Here is a 16,478-nt window from a genome sequence, read left to right on the forward strand (position 1 = left end):
GCCAACAATGTGCAGAAAGGGAGTTACGGGTCTCTCAGCTTTCAGTAGGTTGCCATCCAAATTTTCCAGGATTAGTCTGTGTCAGAGCAGTCCAGGGAACATGTCATTTCCACCACAGGCTGCCTAGAATTCTTGTGCTTACAGATGACATCAACTTCTCAGGAAAGAAAGCTGTGACACAGGCCCAACCAGCAGATTTTTCACCTTTGAGCTGCATATTGTACTTGAAATCTGGGTTTGATTTTGTAAAGGAATTACAAGTTAGCAAGGGAAAGTCAGGGAAATACTTCTGGCGTGAACCACCAATACCAGAAGACCAGATATTTCTTCTGGATTTACTTAATGATGTTGGAATGAACTTCTCTCTTTCACTGATCTGAATTTGACCTTTCAGATAGGAATCTGATCTTAGGTTTAGAGTATATACACTGAAGAGACAGAAAGACCACCTCGCTACATCTGTGACCTCTTGCATTGTGAATAGAAAAACAAACTAAAAAGTCTTTGTGTTGCCTTTTTATTTTTCTTTCTCCATTTTCTTTACTAGAAAAAAAAGAGCTCATTACTGGATGTCAACATGAAAACAGCAATTTACCTGCTTCTCTTAAGTGAAATATGTATTGAAATCAGCAAGGCTGGCATCAAACCTAAAACTCCAAAGAAGGAAAAAGATAAGACTCTCTTGGAAAGAAATAAAAATGTCAGTATTTCTGAAGAGTGGCATCATCATAAAAATACCTCCAAGCCTTTTGAAGAGCAAGGTCTTGAAGAGTTAACTCTTTACAACTTCACTGAAAAGACTGCAAATTTTGGATTTAACCTCTACAGAAAAATTGCAATGACACATGATAACAATGTCATCATCTCTCCCCTTTCTGTATCAGCTCTCATGACTGCATATACGCTGGCAGCCAAAGGGGAAACACACAGACAAATAGTAAAAGGTCTGAACTTCCAGGCTCTGAAGGACAGAGGGGATTGCCATAATCTACCAGCATTGTTTAAACAACTGAAAGATAACATCACGATGAATGAAGAACTTCTCCTCATGCAAGGTACCCTTTCTTTCATCCAAAAGGACTTAGGACTCAAGGAGTCTTTCCTCAACTTATCTAAGCATTACTTTGATATGGAATTCCTGAGAGTGGACTTTCAAAACTTAACACAGGCAAAATTTGTCATAAATCAATATATTAACAAAAGGACCAAAGGAAAAATCCCAAAGCTTTTTGAAGAGCTTGACCGCCATAATAAACTGCTACTTGTGGACTACATTATCTTTAAAGGTAACTTGTTTTTATTTTGCAAAATGTCTATTTATTAGAAGAATCAGGTCTCTTAACTTCAGCTACATTAGGGGAAGTTTAAATGAATTTAAATGTCATGTTTTCTCTGTATCTCTATCTAGATTTACTTTCTTCTATTAGGTTTATTTAATAGGAAATGATTTCTCACGATAGGGAACCACAATTCTTCTATGCTTTCTTCCATACCATGGAGTCTCAAAAGAGAACAAAAAGCCCTGCATCAAACTATCTCAATCCATCCATGTGATCCCTCTTCATGACTAAAAAGGACGTTTAATCTTCACTCACCAATTAAAATGAAAAAGACTTAATCATGATAGTATTTTGAATGATGGATACTGGGCATAAAATCATTGTCTGATTTTACATAGTATGCAAAATCATGAAAACAAAAATAATTTTTTATTTCAGTCAAGAATCTTTTTCCCCAGAGGAACCAAAGTGACAAAGTACCCCATTATTTTAACTCCAAATCTGTTATGCTCCTTTTCCTGCTTTTGGGGTCTTTCTGACTGCTGGCTTAGATAATACATAAGGGACTCCAAAAGGAGGTCCTGGCAATGACAGGGAGCCATAGCCGATACTTTACTCTGAACCAGCCATACAGAAGCCAGAGACACCCGGTGAGGTAAAAGGCAAAGACAAAGAGCTAGGGCGACAAAAGGGGTGAGAGGAATGCTGTGCAGAGAACCCACAGTCATGGCCACTGCTCCAGCCCAAAGCACTCAGCAGATGTCATCCACGGAAACCCCACTAAAATAAATGCACACATGAGAACAAAGAAAATTACCTCTCAGCCATACAGCCTCCCTAAGGGCTAAGTTTATTCATTCTTGTTTACGAAAGTGCAGTTTTTCCAATGCCAAGGTTGCTTTCCCTGGCAGAAAATCAGAGAAAAGAGGTAAATGGCTATGGCTCCATTTAAAGCAATGGTAGAGATCAGAATCATTAGTATAGAAGATGTCACATTCCAGTGCACCTTACAAGTAAGTGCACTGATGAATCCCCATCCAAAAGATTGTGTAATTCATTTAAAAGCAGGATGTTGAACAGCTGGCAGAGAATTTCAGAGAAGGTGACATGTTAATAAAGACAGACGCTCATATGGCATTCAATAAACAAAAAAGATATCAGTTCTGTACTTGACTGGCAACTAATCAACTTTAGAAAAAGATTTCCCTTCTTTCCCTGCAAATGCAGGGGTTTATTTTGTGGATTACTTCCTTTTCCTGTTGTTAAAAATTCAGAGCACATATACTAAGTATACTGCAATTCCCAGGATACAATTGACATCCACTTCAATGAGATGATAGAGAAAATACCCTATACTTTTTTTTTCTTTAAGGGTTTCTGAACATTTTTCTGAACAAGTGTCAATACACATGATTATTTAATTTCTTTCTGTCCTCAGGGAAGTGGGTCTATCCATTTAATTCCAAATTCACAGAAATGGAGACTTTCCACATAAACAAGTACAGAAGCGTAAAGGTACCCATGATGTTCAAGTCAGATAAAGTTAATTCAACTTTTGATGAGAACTTAAGATGCACTGTGATAGAGCTACCCTACAAAGGGAAGGCCCACATGCTGATTGCCATCCCAGAAAAGGAGGGAGATTACATTTCACTTGAAGACCATTTGACTACGGAGCTCGTGGAATCCTGGCTTGCAAACATGAAAACCAGGTATTGCTTTGACACCCATTGGCCTTAATGTCTTTTATGTCTATTGCAGCAAAGCAACAAAGCACAACAAGGATTAGCTGGGCTTCCTAACCCTTTTCACATGCTGCTGTCTCTGTGGCATTAGGTATCTACAGAGTAGAGGTCCTTCAGTGGCCTACCCACAGCCCAAGTGGCATGTGAGAGCTTCTACTCTGAGGTGGCAGGGCTGGGGCTCATTTCACTTAGAACTGTCTGTCTCTCTGAGGTTTTAGTCAATCACATCTTTCCAAATTCTTCCTTAGGCCTTCCCTTCTCTCTCCTTAAATTTAGCACTGGCAGGCAAAGCGCACAATAAATCTGTTTATGCAGTATATTTATGAACCCCTTCCTGCCAGTGGAAACTCAGAGTAATGGGTAAATTTGAATATGAAAATGTAAACCCCAATTATTCCTGTGCAATGGGATTCCTGAAGTGACAATTCTTTTCACTGGTCAATAAATCAGTGTAATTAGTTTCAGGGCACTGGTAAGTGCTGGTGGAAGTATTTTATGCAGAGAAGGAAATGATTTCCAGCATCTTTGGCAGTCAACAGGTCAGCGATGGCATTCTGCCAACCTAAATTTCAGCAGAGACTCTTTATTTTGCCCCTTCTTTTTCTGTGTAAAGCTTAATTCCCGAGTAACGTGCATTTCAAGCAGTCAAGTGATCTACTATATAGTCCAAGTTTGCATTGAACTTTTTTTTTTCCAAACAGAAAATTGGATATTTCATTTCCAAAGTTCAAACTAGAGCAAAAATACAAAATGAAGAAATTGCTTCATGCTATTGGAATTAAAAAGCTCTTTACACGTACAGCAGATCTTAGTCATCTCACAGATCAAGGATATGCAGCAGTTTCACAGGTAAGCCTTTTAGAACTATTCGCTATTTGGATTGTAACAGTATATAAATGGCGCAGGCAAGACACCATGTCATACACATGTATAGGGACACTAATAGCAAAGAACCTCATCTGCCAAGTATATGCAATCTGCACACCTTAATCAGTATGGATCCCACTTCAAGTATGAGCCGTGTAGAAGTCAGGGGCAGTTATGTTCCTTATGTGCTCAACACCTTCCAAAGCTACCCCATCTCAGGAGGAAAGCTCTGCCTCACGCAGAATGTAGCGGCAGGGAAGGAGTACAATTAAACAAAAAACTGTGAACAAGAAAGACGTTGCAAATGACAGTCAAATGGCAAAAGCCAGAGCAAGGAAGGAAACCCAAAAAGGGAATCCTTCACACACACTCCAGGAACAGGTATTCTTAACAAATAAAGGACTTTAGAAAGTTCAAAGAGTAAAATCTTAAAAAGGTAACAGTGAGAAGTAAGTCGAAGCATACCTGCTTTTACTTCTGCATACTTTGGCAGAGAAAAGACAGAACCTCACAACAAAGCATCGGCACAACACAGTTGCATTCCAACCCATTCCAATGTTCTATTTCATACACTGAAACTTTTTAAAGAGTTGCAAGGGCAAGCGGGGTGAATGGCCAAGTGGAGAGGAACACAGCCCCATTGAAAATGAGAAGATAACTCGTGCCACTATTTAAGGGACAGCAAAGATGAATTTCAGAAGACTGAGAGAAAACAGAGGCAGAACAAAAGGCAGAAAAGAATGGAAGAGAAAGGACCTGACAACCACACCAATATCAAGAAGGAACAGGTCTATGAGACCAGAGATGACCCATTAAGAAGAAACAGCTAGTCTCTACAGAAGACATCATTTGCTGATGATAGAAAATTAAGAGTCATGGTCAAGAAAGGATACCACACAGAGAAACTGGTGACTTCATGAACTAGAGCGCCCGGAACAAGATGAAATGCAATTACTGCTAAGTGCAAGTTCACACATTAGAGTAGAAGTAACCACATTTCTGCAACAAGCTGGATTTGTTAACAGTTGAGGAAAACAAAACTCAAATGAGATTAATTTGACACAGGATTTAAAACCACAGCTTTATAAACCGAGGTAAGGAATTTATATAATGCAACTGCTTGTGGTTGTATAGAGTTGTATAGCATTGATAACCTAGGACCATAACTCTGGGAGAGACTTCACAGAATCACAGAATGGTTGAGCTTGGAAGGAACCTCTGGAGGTCACCTGGTCCAACCCCCCTGCACAAGTAGGGCCACCTAGAGCCAGTTGCCGAGGGCTGTGTCCAGATGGCTTTTGAATATCTCCAAGGAGGGAGACTTCACAACCTCTCTGGGAAACCTGTGCCAGTGCTCAGTCACCCTCGCAGCAAAAAAGTGTTTCCCGATGTTCAGAGGGAACCTCCTGTGTTTCAGTTTGCACCCACTGCCTCTTGTCCTGCTGCTGGGCACCACTGAAGAGCCTGGCTCCATCCTTCTTGCACCCTCCCCTCCAAGTATTTGTACCCCATCAGAAAGAATCCACCAAAGCTACTGGTGCTGCTGTTTCAAGTCTCCCTACACCAACTCCTTACAGAAGCCCTTGTGATTTGCCAAAACTGTTAATAGGTGGCATGATAAACACTTATACACAAGTTTCAAAAACTCCAGGCCCTGAAATACAGTTTTTCAAAATTGTGCTGACTTATCAAAACAACCTTTCTGGGAAAATGCAACATCCTAAGAATAAATATTTAATGGATAAAATTACACTGATTTTCAGTTTGGTATAAACTAGTTCACTTTTGGGAAATAGAATGGCAATCCGCAGCACTTTTCTGCCTTCTTTTTGATCATATTACTATTCCACACTGATTCTCAGCAGTTAACTCTATTGTGTTATGAAAAAAATCACACTTCAATAGTAGCCGCTAACTGATAGTAGAAGCGGCATGTGCATCAGCTACGAAGTGCCAGAGGAGCACCCTGTCCCTGTGAATCATGATAGCCAGCTTCATTAGTTAAGAACATTTAACAGAGAGCTTGATACTGGTGAAGTCCTTCGACTGCCTTCACAGAAGTCATTCCCAGAAGCAGGAGTTTGGGAGTTGGGAATGAACTAGCCGACTAGGCAATACGGACCCAAATACAGGGGAAGCACTCAGAGGTACCTGCAGGCTGAAAGAACAAAAAGGGAAAAGAATCAGGTGCTGCCAGGCTGCGATTTCAGTGGGAAGGTCCTCAGACCAGTCCAGGATTGTACCTCATTGCTGCACATGTTTACTCAGTGCTACCACATGTACAAATTAGAAATATACGGGGAAAAAACCCAAGGTTGGTGCATTTGCCTAAGCTCTCACAAAATTAGCTGTGCATGACATATCCAGCCAGTCAGTGTTTGTGCCTGATGAAAACACAACTCCCGCTTTTGAGAAACTCTCCCGTGTGTCAAAGAGGAGCACTATACAAATGCAATGGTTGCTTCGTGCTGCCAGCTGCAAGAACAAAATCTCTAAGTGAGGCCTATACACAGAAACGTGGAAAAGGACAATGACACCTGAACTAGTATCCACACCGTACGTAGTGTGGTCACGGCGGCTGTACCAACTCCTCTGCTGCTGAAGTATGGGTCTACCAGTCCAACACACAGAGCTAGATTGCACAGACCAACTCACTTTAATCCTTAATGGAAGCCTACTGCAGCTGAATGCCTTGCACTTTGCAAAACATTCTTCATGCTAATATTTATTTCTGTCACCTATTTTATTTCTACATTGCATTTCAGGTTGTCCAAAAGGCAGTAATTGAAGTGGATGAAGAAGGCACTGAGGCCACAGCAGCTACTGGGTCAGAAATAACTGCGTTCACCGTGCCTCCTCTCATCAAGGTGGACCGACCGTTCCTTTTTATGATTTTTGAAGAAACTTTTAAAACATTACTGTTCATTGGTAGGGTGGTTGATCCAACAGAAATGTGAATAAAGGTAACAGTTTGTATTCTTGGGGTGTGTAAGAGACTTTATTTCTATTTCATTAATTTACATTAGAATAAAAAGACAGTGAAATACGAAAATGTGAAAACCTGTTTTATCTCTCCAGCTAGCAGCAGGTCATCCTACTCTTATTTTATTAATGCCCAAGTGACAAGCTAAATTCACTAAGGCATGAAGTGACAAAAATGCATTTTGCAAAACCTACCATGCAAATTTAAAAATCCCCATGGAACTGAGCTTCCAAATTCAATGTTTTAGTGGTAAGTCAAAGATTCATATGCCAAAATATGCAGGAAGCTAATGCCCAAACACGGGAGCTTGATAGTCCTCAATGTTATCTTTGGTTGCGATGAGACTGAAGAGCCCACTGACCTCAATGTTAGCAGAATATTACCAAAATGTTTCAGAAAAATATTTCCATGATGTAAATACAATTCACCTTATTCAAGTAGTGCAGTGATTTCAACAGAACAGCAAGATCTTTAAAATTCAGTAAATTTTAATAAGCAGCTGAGTCCTACATATAAAGTTTGAAACAACGCAAAAAGCTACTTCTACCTATATATGACAGATTTAAACATTATTCTACTTGCTTATACAGCCTTCACAAAGTAGCTGCCCAAAAGGGGGCAGAAGAGTTTTCAAAATCATTTCAAAATCATAGATGCTTCAAAGGTGCCTATCAGTAAATGCACATAGACAGATGCGTCCACAAGAGAAGACACAAAAGATACACTACAGGGTAAAGCTGGGAAACATCTCTAAAAATCACCTCACTTACCATTAGATGTCTACCCACAGCAACCCAGACACTGGTGTAAGCCGCTCACAAAAGGATTTAGTGGGCAGACCGTGGTATCTGACTGAAGGTGCATCTAACCTAACTCCACATGGCAGTATGAACGTACCCAGCAAGACAGAGAATCACTCCTTCCTGCCTCCGAACGATTAATAGGAGGAATGTTGCTACAGGGAACCACTCGGTTATCACTGTACACTTGACCTCCCGCTGTTATTCTGAGTTACAGGTAAAAGCAATGCTACAAGGGGTTCAAAAAGTGTTGGTGTTGTCCACCAGAAGTAACCAAAAAGTAAGCAGTCCAAAAAAAGTCTGCTGGAATGGAGGTCTGTAGTGTGAGAGACTGATGAAAGTATACACAAGACAGCAGGAGTATTGTACAAGGAAGATACGCAGACCAAAAAATGTCTAAGTAGAGCATTTAAAGATTACATAGCAGGAATTTAATACATTGCAGGGTTATTGAGTGGAGCACATGTTATCAGCATTAACTGGTTAAAAATGACAGACAAATGACAGCCAAGAAGAAACAAATGACAGAGTGTATACAGAACTCATTACATGCTTATTAAGGGGATAAATAGCTTGGATTCAAGTTTCTGAACTTACTGGCTGTTCTGCATTGCTCTAGTAAAGGCATTTGAGGGTCAAACGCAGTTTTGAGTCCTGTCCTGCAGCTGGGTACTGCTGATCTGAGTTTGGTCCCTGACAGAAGTCAGACTGAGAACAGATTGAGCAGTCTCCTGTGGCCCATGGGCAAGCAGCTGGGGCTGGCACGTTTAGTTAGCTGTCCCCGGGGACCTGAGGGTATCTGCTTTCATTAGCGTGACAAAAGCAGGACCTGGGAGGAGCCAGCATAGGGCTTCTGTATATCTGCATCAATATTGCGTGTTAAACATAGTAATACTTGAAAAGTTTTTAAAGAAATCTGTGATTTACAAGATCCTATGCCAGGCTGCAGAACAAACTGAAAACTTGATTGTTTCCACAGAATCCAACAATGTCTGTGACTAAAGACAGAGAACGCCCCTAAATCCAACTGCAGGGTAAGAAGCTTAAGAATTCAGACAATAAACCACTGCTAAATCCAAAGACACATTTTGTACTTCACACAAGACAGCATACATCCAGCATTATTACTATTTAAAACAAATACCTTCTATAGGTAAATGCTTTTCTTTATTTTAATTATAAAAGATGCCCTGAGAATTTTTTTTTCAAGAACATGCATGTACAGCATTGTCCTAGGTTTTATTTTGAGTAAATCATCATTCATATTTTTACATTATAAAAAGTAACCACACACGCATATGCATTCACAGATCAGATCATCTTTATCATACACCAATAAATTTTAAAAACCACATATTTCTGATATCAATATATTTATGCTGCTTCCATTTTGAAATAGAGAAGCTGACAATAGCTTCATAGGCTCTCTCTCGAGTATTGGCATAAGTAGAACTTTTTAAAATAGAATCGCATGTTTTTCCACAGACAAATTTTGATAGAAACATTAGCATTAATACAAACAAATGCAGATGACACCACTAAAGCATGATAGCTTGCAATAGCAGCTGATTAAAAACTAGATTCATCATTATAAATTATTCCAGTGAAAATACAATCTGAAATACTAAAAATTAAAACAAGTATTTATACAACAGAACCTTTTTATATCATCTGGACACATGTGCTTTTAGATTGCTTTGAAACTTACACAGGATTTTTACAAACTTTACTTAGTACTTGTAAAAACATTACCTCCAAATTCACAGCACAATGCTACTGAAGTTTATGTTTTTTATAGATTGATCAATGGTTCTGGACTTTGGTCTTAAATTAGGTTTGAAGGTTCTTTAAAATGTGGGATTACTTTTTCATATTCATGTAACAATTCCTTCTCTTTCTTGCATACAACATGGGTGCTAAGAATTGCTAAAATTGTAAATGAGCCAATTAAGTAATGGATATGTGCATTCTAAATCCAAGAATTTGAACTACAAAGGCATAATTGAAGAAAACAAAATCCTCTCTTTAGCTGCAGCAGTTAAGAGCACATAGCTGAAGTTATATTTCATAACATTTCACTACAACGTTAGAATTCTGCAACCATTACATTACTTATCAGAACATATTTTACAGCTTGGGATTTTATTTAAAAGATAAAAAGTTTTAACATTGCAAGATGCATTTTATTCATTCCAGGCATTAGAGAGTCCCATCTGCTGCTTCCACCTCATCGCACCAGAACGTTGCTTCCACCAGTCTCTGGTTCCCTTCCTTTTCTGTCAGAAGATCTAAGAGTTTGATTTTCTGTTTTTTCTTCATATAAAAGAAGAAACACACATAATAGGTTGTTGCTATGTTGTTAAATAATATCATAAACTGCTATTGCATGCAACTTTTTAATATAACTCTTAGCTGCTGTACCTTAAGAATCACTAGCTGCCCTACTGCACCCACTGAAAAAGCCAAATGGACACATTCTGAGGGCATTCTTCACAAGAAGGGTGTATTTCTCTATTAAGTTTTCTACAGAAGCTCATGTAGAGATCCCTCTAAGCAAGACGGTAAAGGTAGTACAAGCAGTCTACTCACGGCTACAAATAATGCCAGAGGTCTCCAGCTTAAGCCACGATAATATCTAAAAATCGCTCTTTTTAAAATTGCTGATGGAATCTTTCATGATAATACATCAGCGTTAGGATACCTACTAGCTTCTCTTAGAAATGGCACCTAAATCACATGCTAGTCCACTGGACCTCAGAACTCTTACCAGCTTAAATGGCAAAAGGAAAACACGCTTAGAACCTGTAAGCAACCACCCAAAGTGTAGCAGATCAGTGGCAGAGCTACTTCATCGTGTTCAACTTCCTAAGCAATTATATGACTGGATGAAAGATGCTACTTTAAGATACTTATGCACATAATTGTTACAACATGGTCACACACCGATGTGGATGTCTTAAAGGTCAGATGTGGACATCTTACAAAATACTGGTATCAATTTATTATTAAGAAATATATTCCTATGCGACAATAAATCTACTCCCACTTTTTACAGGATGGAAAACCTGTACCCTTCATTCTTGAACCAGGTTTTAATTGAAAGTGAAATAAAACCAGGCACTATCTGTATGTCTATAGGTAAGATGCAAAATTCTTAAATACTGTTTATAAAGCTGGATATTTTTATTTAAGAAAGTTCTGGAAAATAGTTTTAGCCAATTGCATATTGAAATCAGTCATATTACAGCAATGTAAACTCAAGCAAAACAGCAATTCTCACCCTAAAAGAAAATACCTTAATCTCATAAAAACGGAAAAGAAGATAATAAAGCTACATAGCACAATAATACAAGATCAGACTACTTGATGGAGCACGGTGTTTATGAATCACATCACTTTCTGCACTACGATGATTCATGATCTAACTGGGTAACTCTTCAACAGAAAATCAGAAAAGCACGTTTGCTCTACAGATTGACTTAAGTAATGTCTCTTGTGGGATGAAATACTCAACCAGTGCTCTGTGATTCTTTCCTATTCCATAAGGCGCTTAAAATCAGGTACTCCTCTCTTTTGTGATTCCACCATTAAGTTATACGGGTGCACCTTCAGCATAATTCTTGCATTTTCTCTTGTCTGAGTATTACCCAAGGTCTAGCAAATGACACCAAAGCTAATGGTCATTTTGTTGTCACCTGCTTGTGAGCACTGGATCAGGATTTACTGAGATTTCCTTTCTCTTGCATCTACATTATTTTTAAAAAGAGGGAATATTTTAATATGCATAAATATCTCTGAAATGGGACAAACAAAATCTTTGAACTCATTAGTATGGTAAATAAAAATCTCAGTTCTGCACCAAAGTAACTTTGGGTTTTGAAAAGTTCCTGGAACAACATGTGTGTACAAAATCAGAAATTCTTCATCCCTGCAAACTGCAGTATATTGTCTAAAGTGAACATTTGCCAATATTCAGTAGAGCAGTTTTATGGAAAAGATTACGCTTAAGCAACCAAATAATATTTTGTCCAAACATACAGCACTTTGAACTAAGAATCATTAATTATATCTGTGGATATTTTAATTATTAAACAATCTATTACTGCCCAATCTTCCATCTGTCATAAACACACATAATTACTTAGAAAAAGAAACATATTAGAAGTTACCTTTCTCATGCTGCACAGCCAATAAAATAAAAGCTAGGACTTGCCAGAATTAAGATGGTCAGTGCAATATTTAACCCGCATATATGTGAATGTACACAATGATATAGTCTAAATATATACTCAATTATTATTTTCTCACAACTTTCCTGCCTTACTGAGTGCATAGGTGGTGACACTCATTCATAGGCATCTATTCAATTGCAACTCTCATTGTACAATTTTCAAACTCTTCTCTCAGCATCATTTCTGTCAACTGCTTACATATTTGGATATTAAATTTTTCCATCATCAAGGTCAGAAAATAATGTTTCCGTGGAACTGACTTTTATTTTTGCGTTTTAATATGTGTATATTTAGCACCAGGACTGACTTCCTGACCAAAAGAAAGATAAAAGAGGTACACCTAAACATACCTGTGGTCAACAAGGTTATGTGGATGAACATGTTTACCACCAACCATCCCCATATCTGTATCTCTTAATATCTCCTTATAGAGCTGCTCCATTTTTTTTATGAAAACAATTAAGTATTAGGCTAGATTACAATAGAGGAATTGAATCTACAGTGCAGCAGATATTATACCAACTTGAGAGATGTGTTTTCCCATAAGAGCACAGAACATTAAAACTCTTAGAGGTAAATGTAGGTCAACCTATGCCTGCTCTTCTTTCTCCAAGAATGTTTTTCTTCCCCTAATACACCCTCTTGGCTTCTGACACTATGCAGTTTAGGGACTTTCTGAACCAGACACAGCATCCAGATCATTGTGTTTGATCAGATACCTGCTTTCAAATAGTCTGCTGTTAAGGTATTCACCTGGGAACGGTACATTGAGACTTGAAGCTGAATCTCTTACATTCCACTTTCCTGCCTGAAGACAAAGGTACAAACTGCTGTGTGGGTCTTTTTCTGTCCCTTTGTATTCAAACAAAAGATATCAGTTTTATTTTAAGTGACAGATAGAAAAACCTCTGAAATTTGGAAAAGTTTTATGTGATGTAAAAAATATGTCTAACTAATTTTTGCATCTAACTGCTTCATGAATATTATTAATACATTTATCCTCCCCCAAATCCTTGTGAGATGGATGAGTAATTGGAATTTCTACAATGGTTCCTAAAAAAAATTTACAACATTTGAAATAATTTATTGGTTTTAAAGAGAGCAAACAGAGGCAGGCAGTGATTAGGGTGAAAGCACATGGGTTTTTGAGCACACCTAAATTTTGAAAGTATGTAGCACTGTATGTCATTTTATGTACTCAAGATACATGTCCCATTTACTTTATAGTTAGCTGAAAATGTCGGCACAGCTACTAATCTAACTGCTGAGTTTGAAATCATGCACTTTGAAATAAGTGACCACCTAATGATCACCTGTAAAAAGTCTGAAGTAAGTACTGTGGGTAATATTTAAGAGAAGGCATTAGACTCTAGCAAAGACAGGGATAGAGTGCAATTTGACTTGGCATCTAAGGTACTTATGGTGCTGTGAAACCACTGACTCAACACAGTTCACCTTCATTCACTGATCTTCCAACCTTTTCTACAAAGAAAACACAGTTTTAAAAACAATAGGTTGTTATGCAAGTTTGATTTCATTCTGTAACAAATTTATCTTGTTCAGCAAAGGTGGTAGAATGCCAACAGAAAAAAAGCCTATGTGATCACACAGCAAGAGGCTGTATCATAACATAATGTGTACAAGTAGCTGAATGCAAGCTATTCAGAGAACATTTTTTTTACATTGGTTAAACTTTTGAGTGCTTTATTTTACAATTTAGGAATTTTATTAAGTTATATCTGTGAGTAAAGTTGGGGGGGGTGGTTTTTTTTGTTTGTTTTTTAAAGGAACCTGAAAATATGAGTTCATACAGATCCTTAAGTCACCAGAAAGGACCACTCGAGAGATCACTATCACTATTGTCTCCTCTTTATACCTGGCAAACCAGTGTAAGGTGTTTCCTCTTTCCTGTCTGGTGCAGGCTCCATCTTTGACTAGCAAGTCATAGCCTCACATTCTGAACTCTCCTTTCATGCTTGGTCTCTCATTCCTATTCAGACCCCCAAACCCCAGCTTGCATTTCCCCATTCTTTTCAGCTTCTAGTTCTAGTTTCTGTTACACTTAAGTCTACTTTTCCAAACAACCTCCTTATCTTGCTATAGCTGGCTCCTTTCCTTTCTCCATTCTGCCTTCACTAAGAGAGCAAATCTCTGATAGCAAAGAAAAATCTCAGTTTGAGCACCCAAAATTACAGCCAGTCCAATGATAGTAATTTAGAACTACAAGTTGTAACGTTAAAGGAATCCGCAGGCAATTAGCTGCTAGAGTCTACAGATATTTGACTGAGTAAGTACGTATCACAGTGATTTTCTAAGACTGTTATACTTTTACCACAGGAGCAAACAAATTCATCTTTGATTTTGTTCTTGCAAAATGTTGAACAGTTTAGGCTGATGTTTAAAGAAAATCAGCCTGAGGGAGATGCGTAGCATTGAAGTTTTCTTTATCTAAATGGTTACGGTAAGGCAAAGAAGACAGTCTTACTAACAAATAGCAATACCAGTTCATCATACCTCTCAGAATTCATCATTAAATTGTTACATAATAATATATAAACATATATAAGCACACAAAAAGAAGGAAAAGGAAAAATTAAATCATCTAACTACATGCATTCTATTTCTCCAACTACAGGAAGCTAAATCACTGTGACTGTAGTTATTATATATCAAATGCACTAACCCGTTGTCCCATTCCATCCTCCCCATAATGTACCGTCTGAATGCCAATACATGCAGGAGAAACCATGTGAAAGACTAAAGGGGAATGCAATCTTAAAAACACTTGTAATGGCACACATCAAATTTCTACCCTGCTATTTCAGTATTTCAAAATCTGGGCGCAGAAGTATCATAAATATAGGCTTAATTTTACATGGTTCTTTTGAGTTCCCTTTGAAAATGTTACCCATAAGCTTGATTTAACTTCTTGTCAACCACTTACTTACATGCTCATCTTTCGGGACTGACCCTCCTTATTTCCATTGGTTTTTTGGTCAGCTGAGTTAAATAAGTTACGAGAAGAACTGGAAGGGAAGGCGGCGTTCCCACTATTACCAGTAGAATGAGTCCGGAATGAATCATCTGAAATAAAGAGTTGCAGTTTAGACAAAGAATTTTGACTGAAAAAAATACACAAAGAATAAACAGAATGAGCTGTTTTTCCTGTGGCACTAGTGGCATATTTACTAGGGCAATAATCCAAAAGTTTAACTTTCTGTAAGGGAATGGTTTAACTTAACATTTCTTTAAATATATTTATGAAAAATTGCTAAGTAAAAGTAATTATAAGACACATTTTGGAAGAGAATATTAATACATTTAATATATGAAAATAGTGGGATTTAATCGGCCAATCTTTAGCTGCTTAAAATTTAGCTGTTTTATCTAAGCTAATTGTCTAGTGTCATTGTCAGGGAATGGAAAAAGACAGGAAGGAATTAATCTTATTCTCATATTTAAGTACCCAAACTCTTCAATAGCAAATGGAGAGACGGACATTTCCCAGTGGCAGTTTCTCTCCCCTAATTCAGTAGAAGTCACACATAATATTTCTTTCCTCACACAAAATGGGTGGAGCCAAATGGCAAAACCAACCTTTTTATGGCATCCAAAACGCCAATCAAGAAATGCCAAACTCATTTTACTTTTGCTACTTTTAAATGTAACTTTAAATGAATGCGTAAGAAAAAAAAAATAATAGACTACCTAGACCAGCACTTAAGCGCTCAAATACATTGGATATCTATTACTCTACATTCTTTAGGATGTCTTACAGTATGCCTGTTTAATGGGGCGCACATATTCAGCACCCACACAAAAAACCAATGCAAAATATAACAACCTACTTACCGCTAAAGGATAACAAACAACTCTTTCCCATTCCTGATACTGAAGATGTGTATCCTGTAGCAGAGCTTTTACTTAAAAAAACAAACAAAACAAAACCAAATTGCTTATTACAGAAAAGTGTTCTTCTCAGTTGTATCATCCTGCTGGTTTTGAGTTTATATGAAAAAAATTAAATAAGAAAGCTATGCTGAAATTTCTTTAAGAAACATATAAATTTAGATTTAGCAGTTCATATTGAAAAACATTTGGTAGTATGTGGTAAAAGGTGACACACATTAACTGAAGAAGTATTCATAAGAATTCAGAATGCCTTAAAATGGTATTTCTTCCCTCAGTTCAAAACTGCATACCTTAATCAATTAAACAGAAAGCTGGAAATTTAGGTCACAGTTCAGTGACCACATCACTACTTTCATACATTCATGTGCATATAATTTCATAACAGTTGTCTATTAGGTAAAGAGTTGCCTATGAGGTAAGCAATGAAGATAATAAAGATACTTAGGACACTTGTCTATGTTGCTGTATTTTGGATGCAGTGCTTGAGTACTGAAAGACTGGCTTCGAACCAACTTGGATTTCTTGTCATCTTTGCCTAAAATTAGAAGTAGCAAAAATTTTTAACATGGATTCATTGCATTTCCTCAGTAACTAAGAACACTTTTTAATATAATTTTCTGTCAACCTATGCTAGCAGAAGGAAATAATTTAAATACTTC

At 37.6% G+C, this 16,478-nt stretch overlaps 2 protein-coding genes across 2 annotated transcripts in view; one reads left to right on the plus strand and one right to left on the minus strand.

Moving 5' to 3' along the window:
• Nucleotides 1-553: 553 nt before the first annotated feature.
• On the plus strand, nucleotides 554-6,849 carry SERPINA10 (serpin family A member 10). The gene is made up of 4 exons (XM_009640509.2): nucleotides 554-1,286; nucleotides 2,719-2,992; nucleotides 3,727-3,874; nucleotides 6,658-6,849. Exons 1-4 carry the CDS (start codon nucleotides 578-580, stop codon nucleotides 6,847-6,849), a joined length of 1,323 nt encoding a protein of 440 aa, XP_009638804.1. The 5' UTR covers nucleotides 554-577.
• A 3,114-nt stretch (nucleotides 6,850-9,963) lies between these two features.
• Nucleotides 9,964-16,478, minus strand: part of PPP4R4 (protein phosphatase 4 regulatory subunit 4) — a 71,914-nt gene continuing 65,399 nt past the window's right edge. Inside the window, exons 22-25 of the mRNA XM_009640511.1 lie at nucleotides 16,261-16,354; nucleotides 15,760-15,830; nucleotides 14,856-14,991; nucleotides 9,964-9,988 (exon numbers count right to left, since the gene is read on the minus strand). Coding sequence (XP_009638806.1) covers nucleotides 9,964-9,988; nucleotides 14,856-14,991; nucleotides 15,760-15,830; nucleotides 16,261-16,354 — 326 coding nt within the window. The remainder of the gene's footprint in view (nucleotides 9,989-14,855; nucleotides 14,992-15,759; nucleotides 15,831-16,260; nucleotides 16,355-16,478) is intronic.

Source organism: Egretta garzetta, unplaced genomic scaffold (genome assembly GCF_000687185.1).
Source record: "Egretta garzetta isolate BGI_Z169 unplaced genomic scaffold, ASM68718v1 scaffold206, whole genome shotgun sequence".
Lineage (NCBI taxonomy): Eukaryota > Metazoa > Chordata > Aves > Pelecaniformes > Ardeidae > Egretta > Egretta garzetta.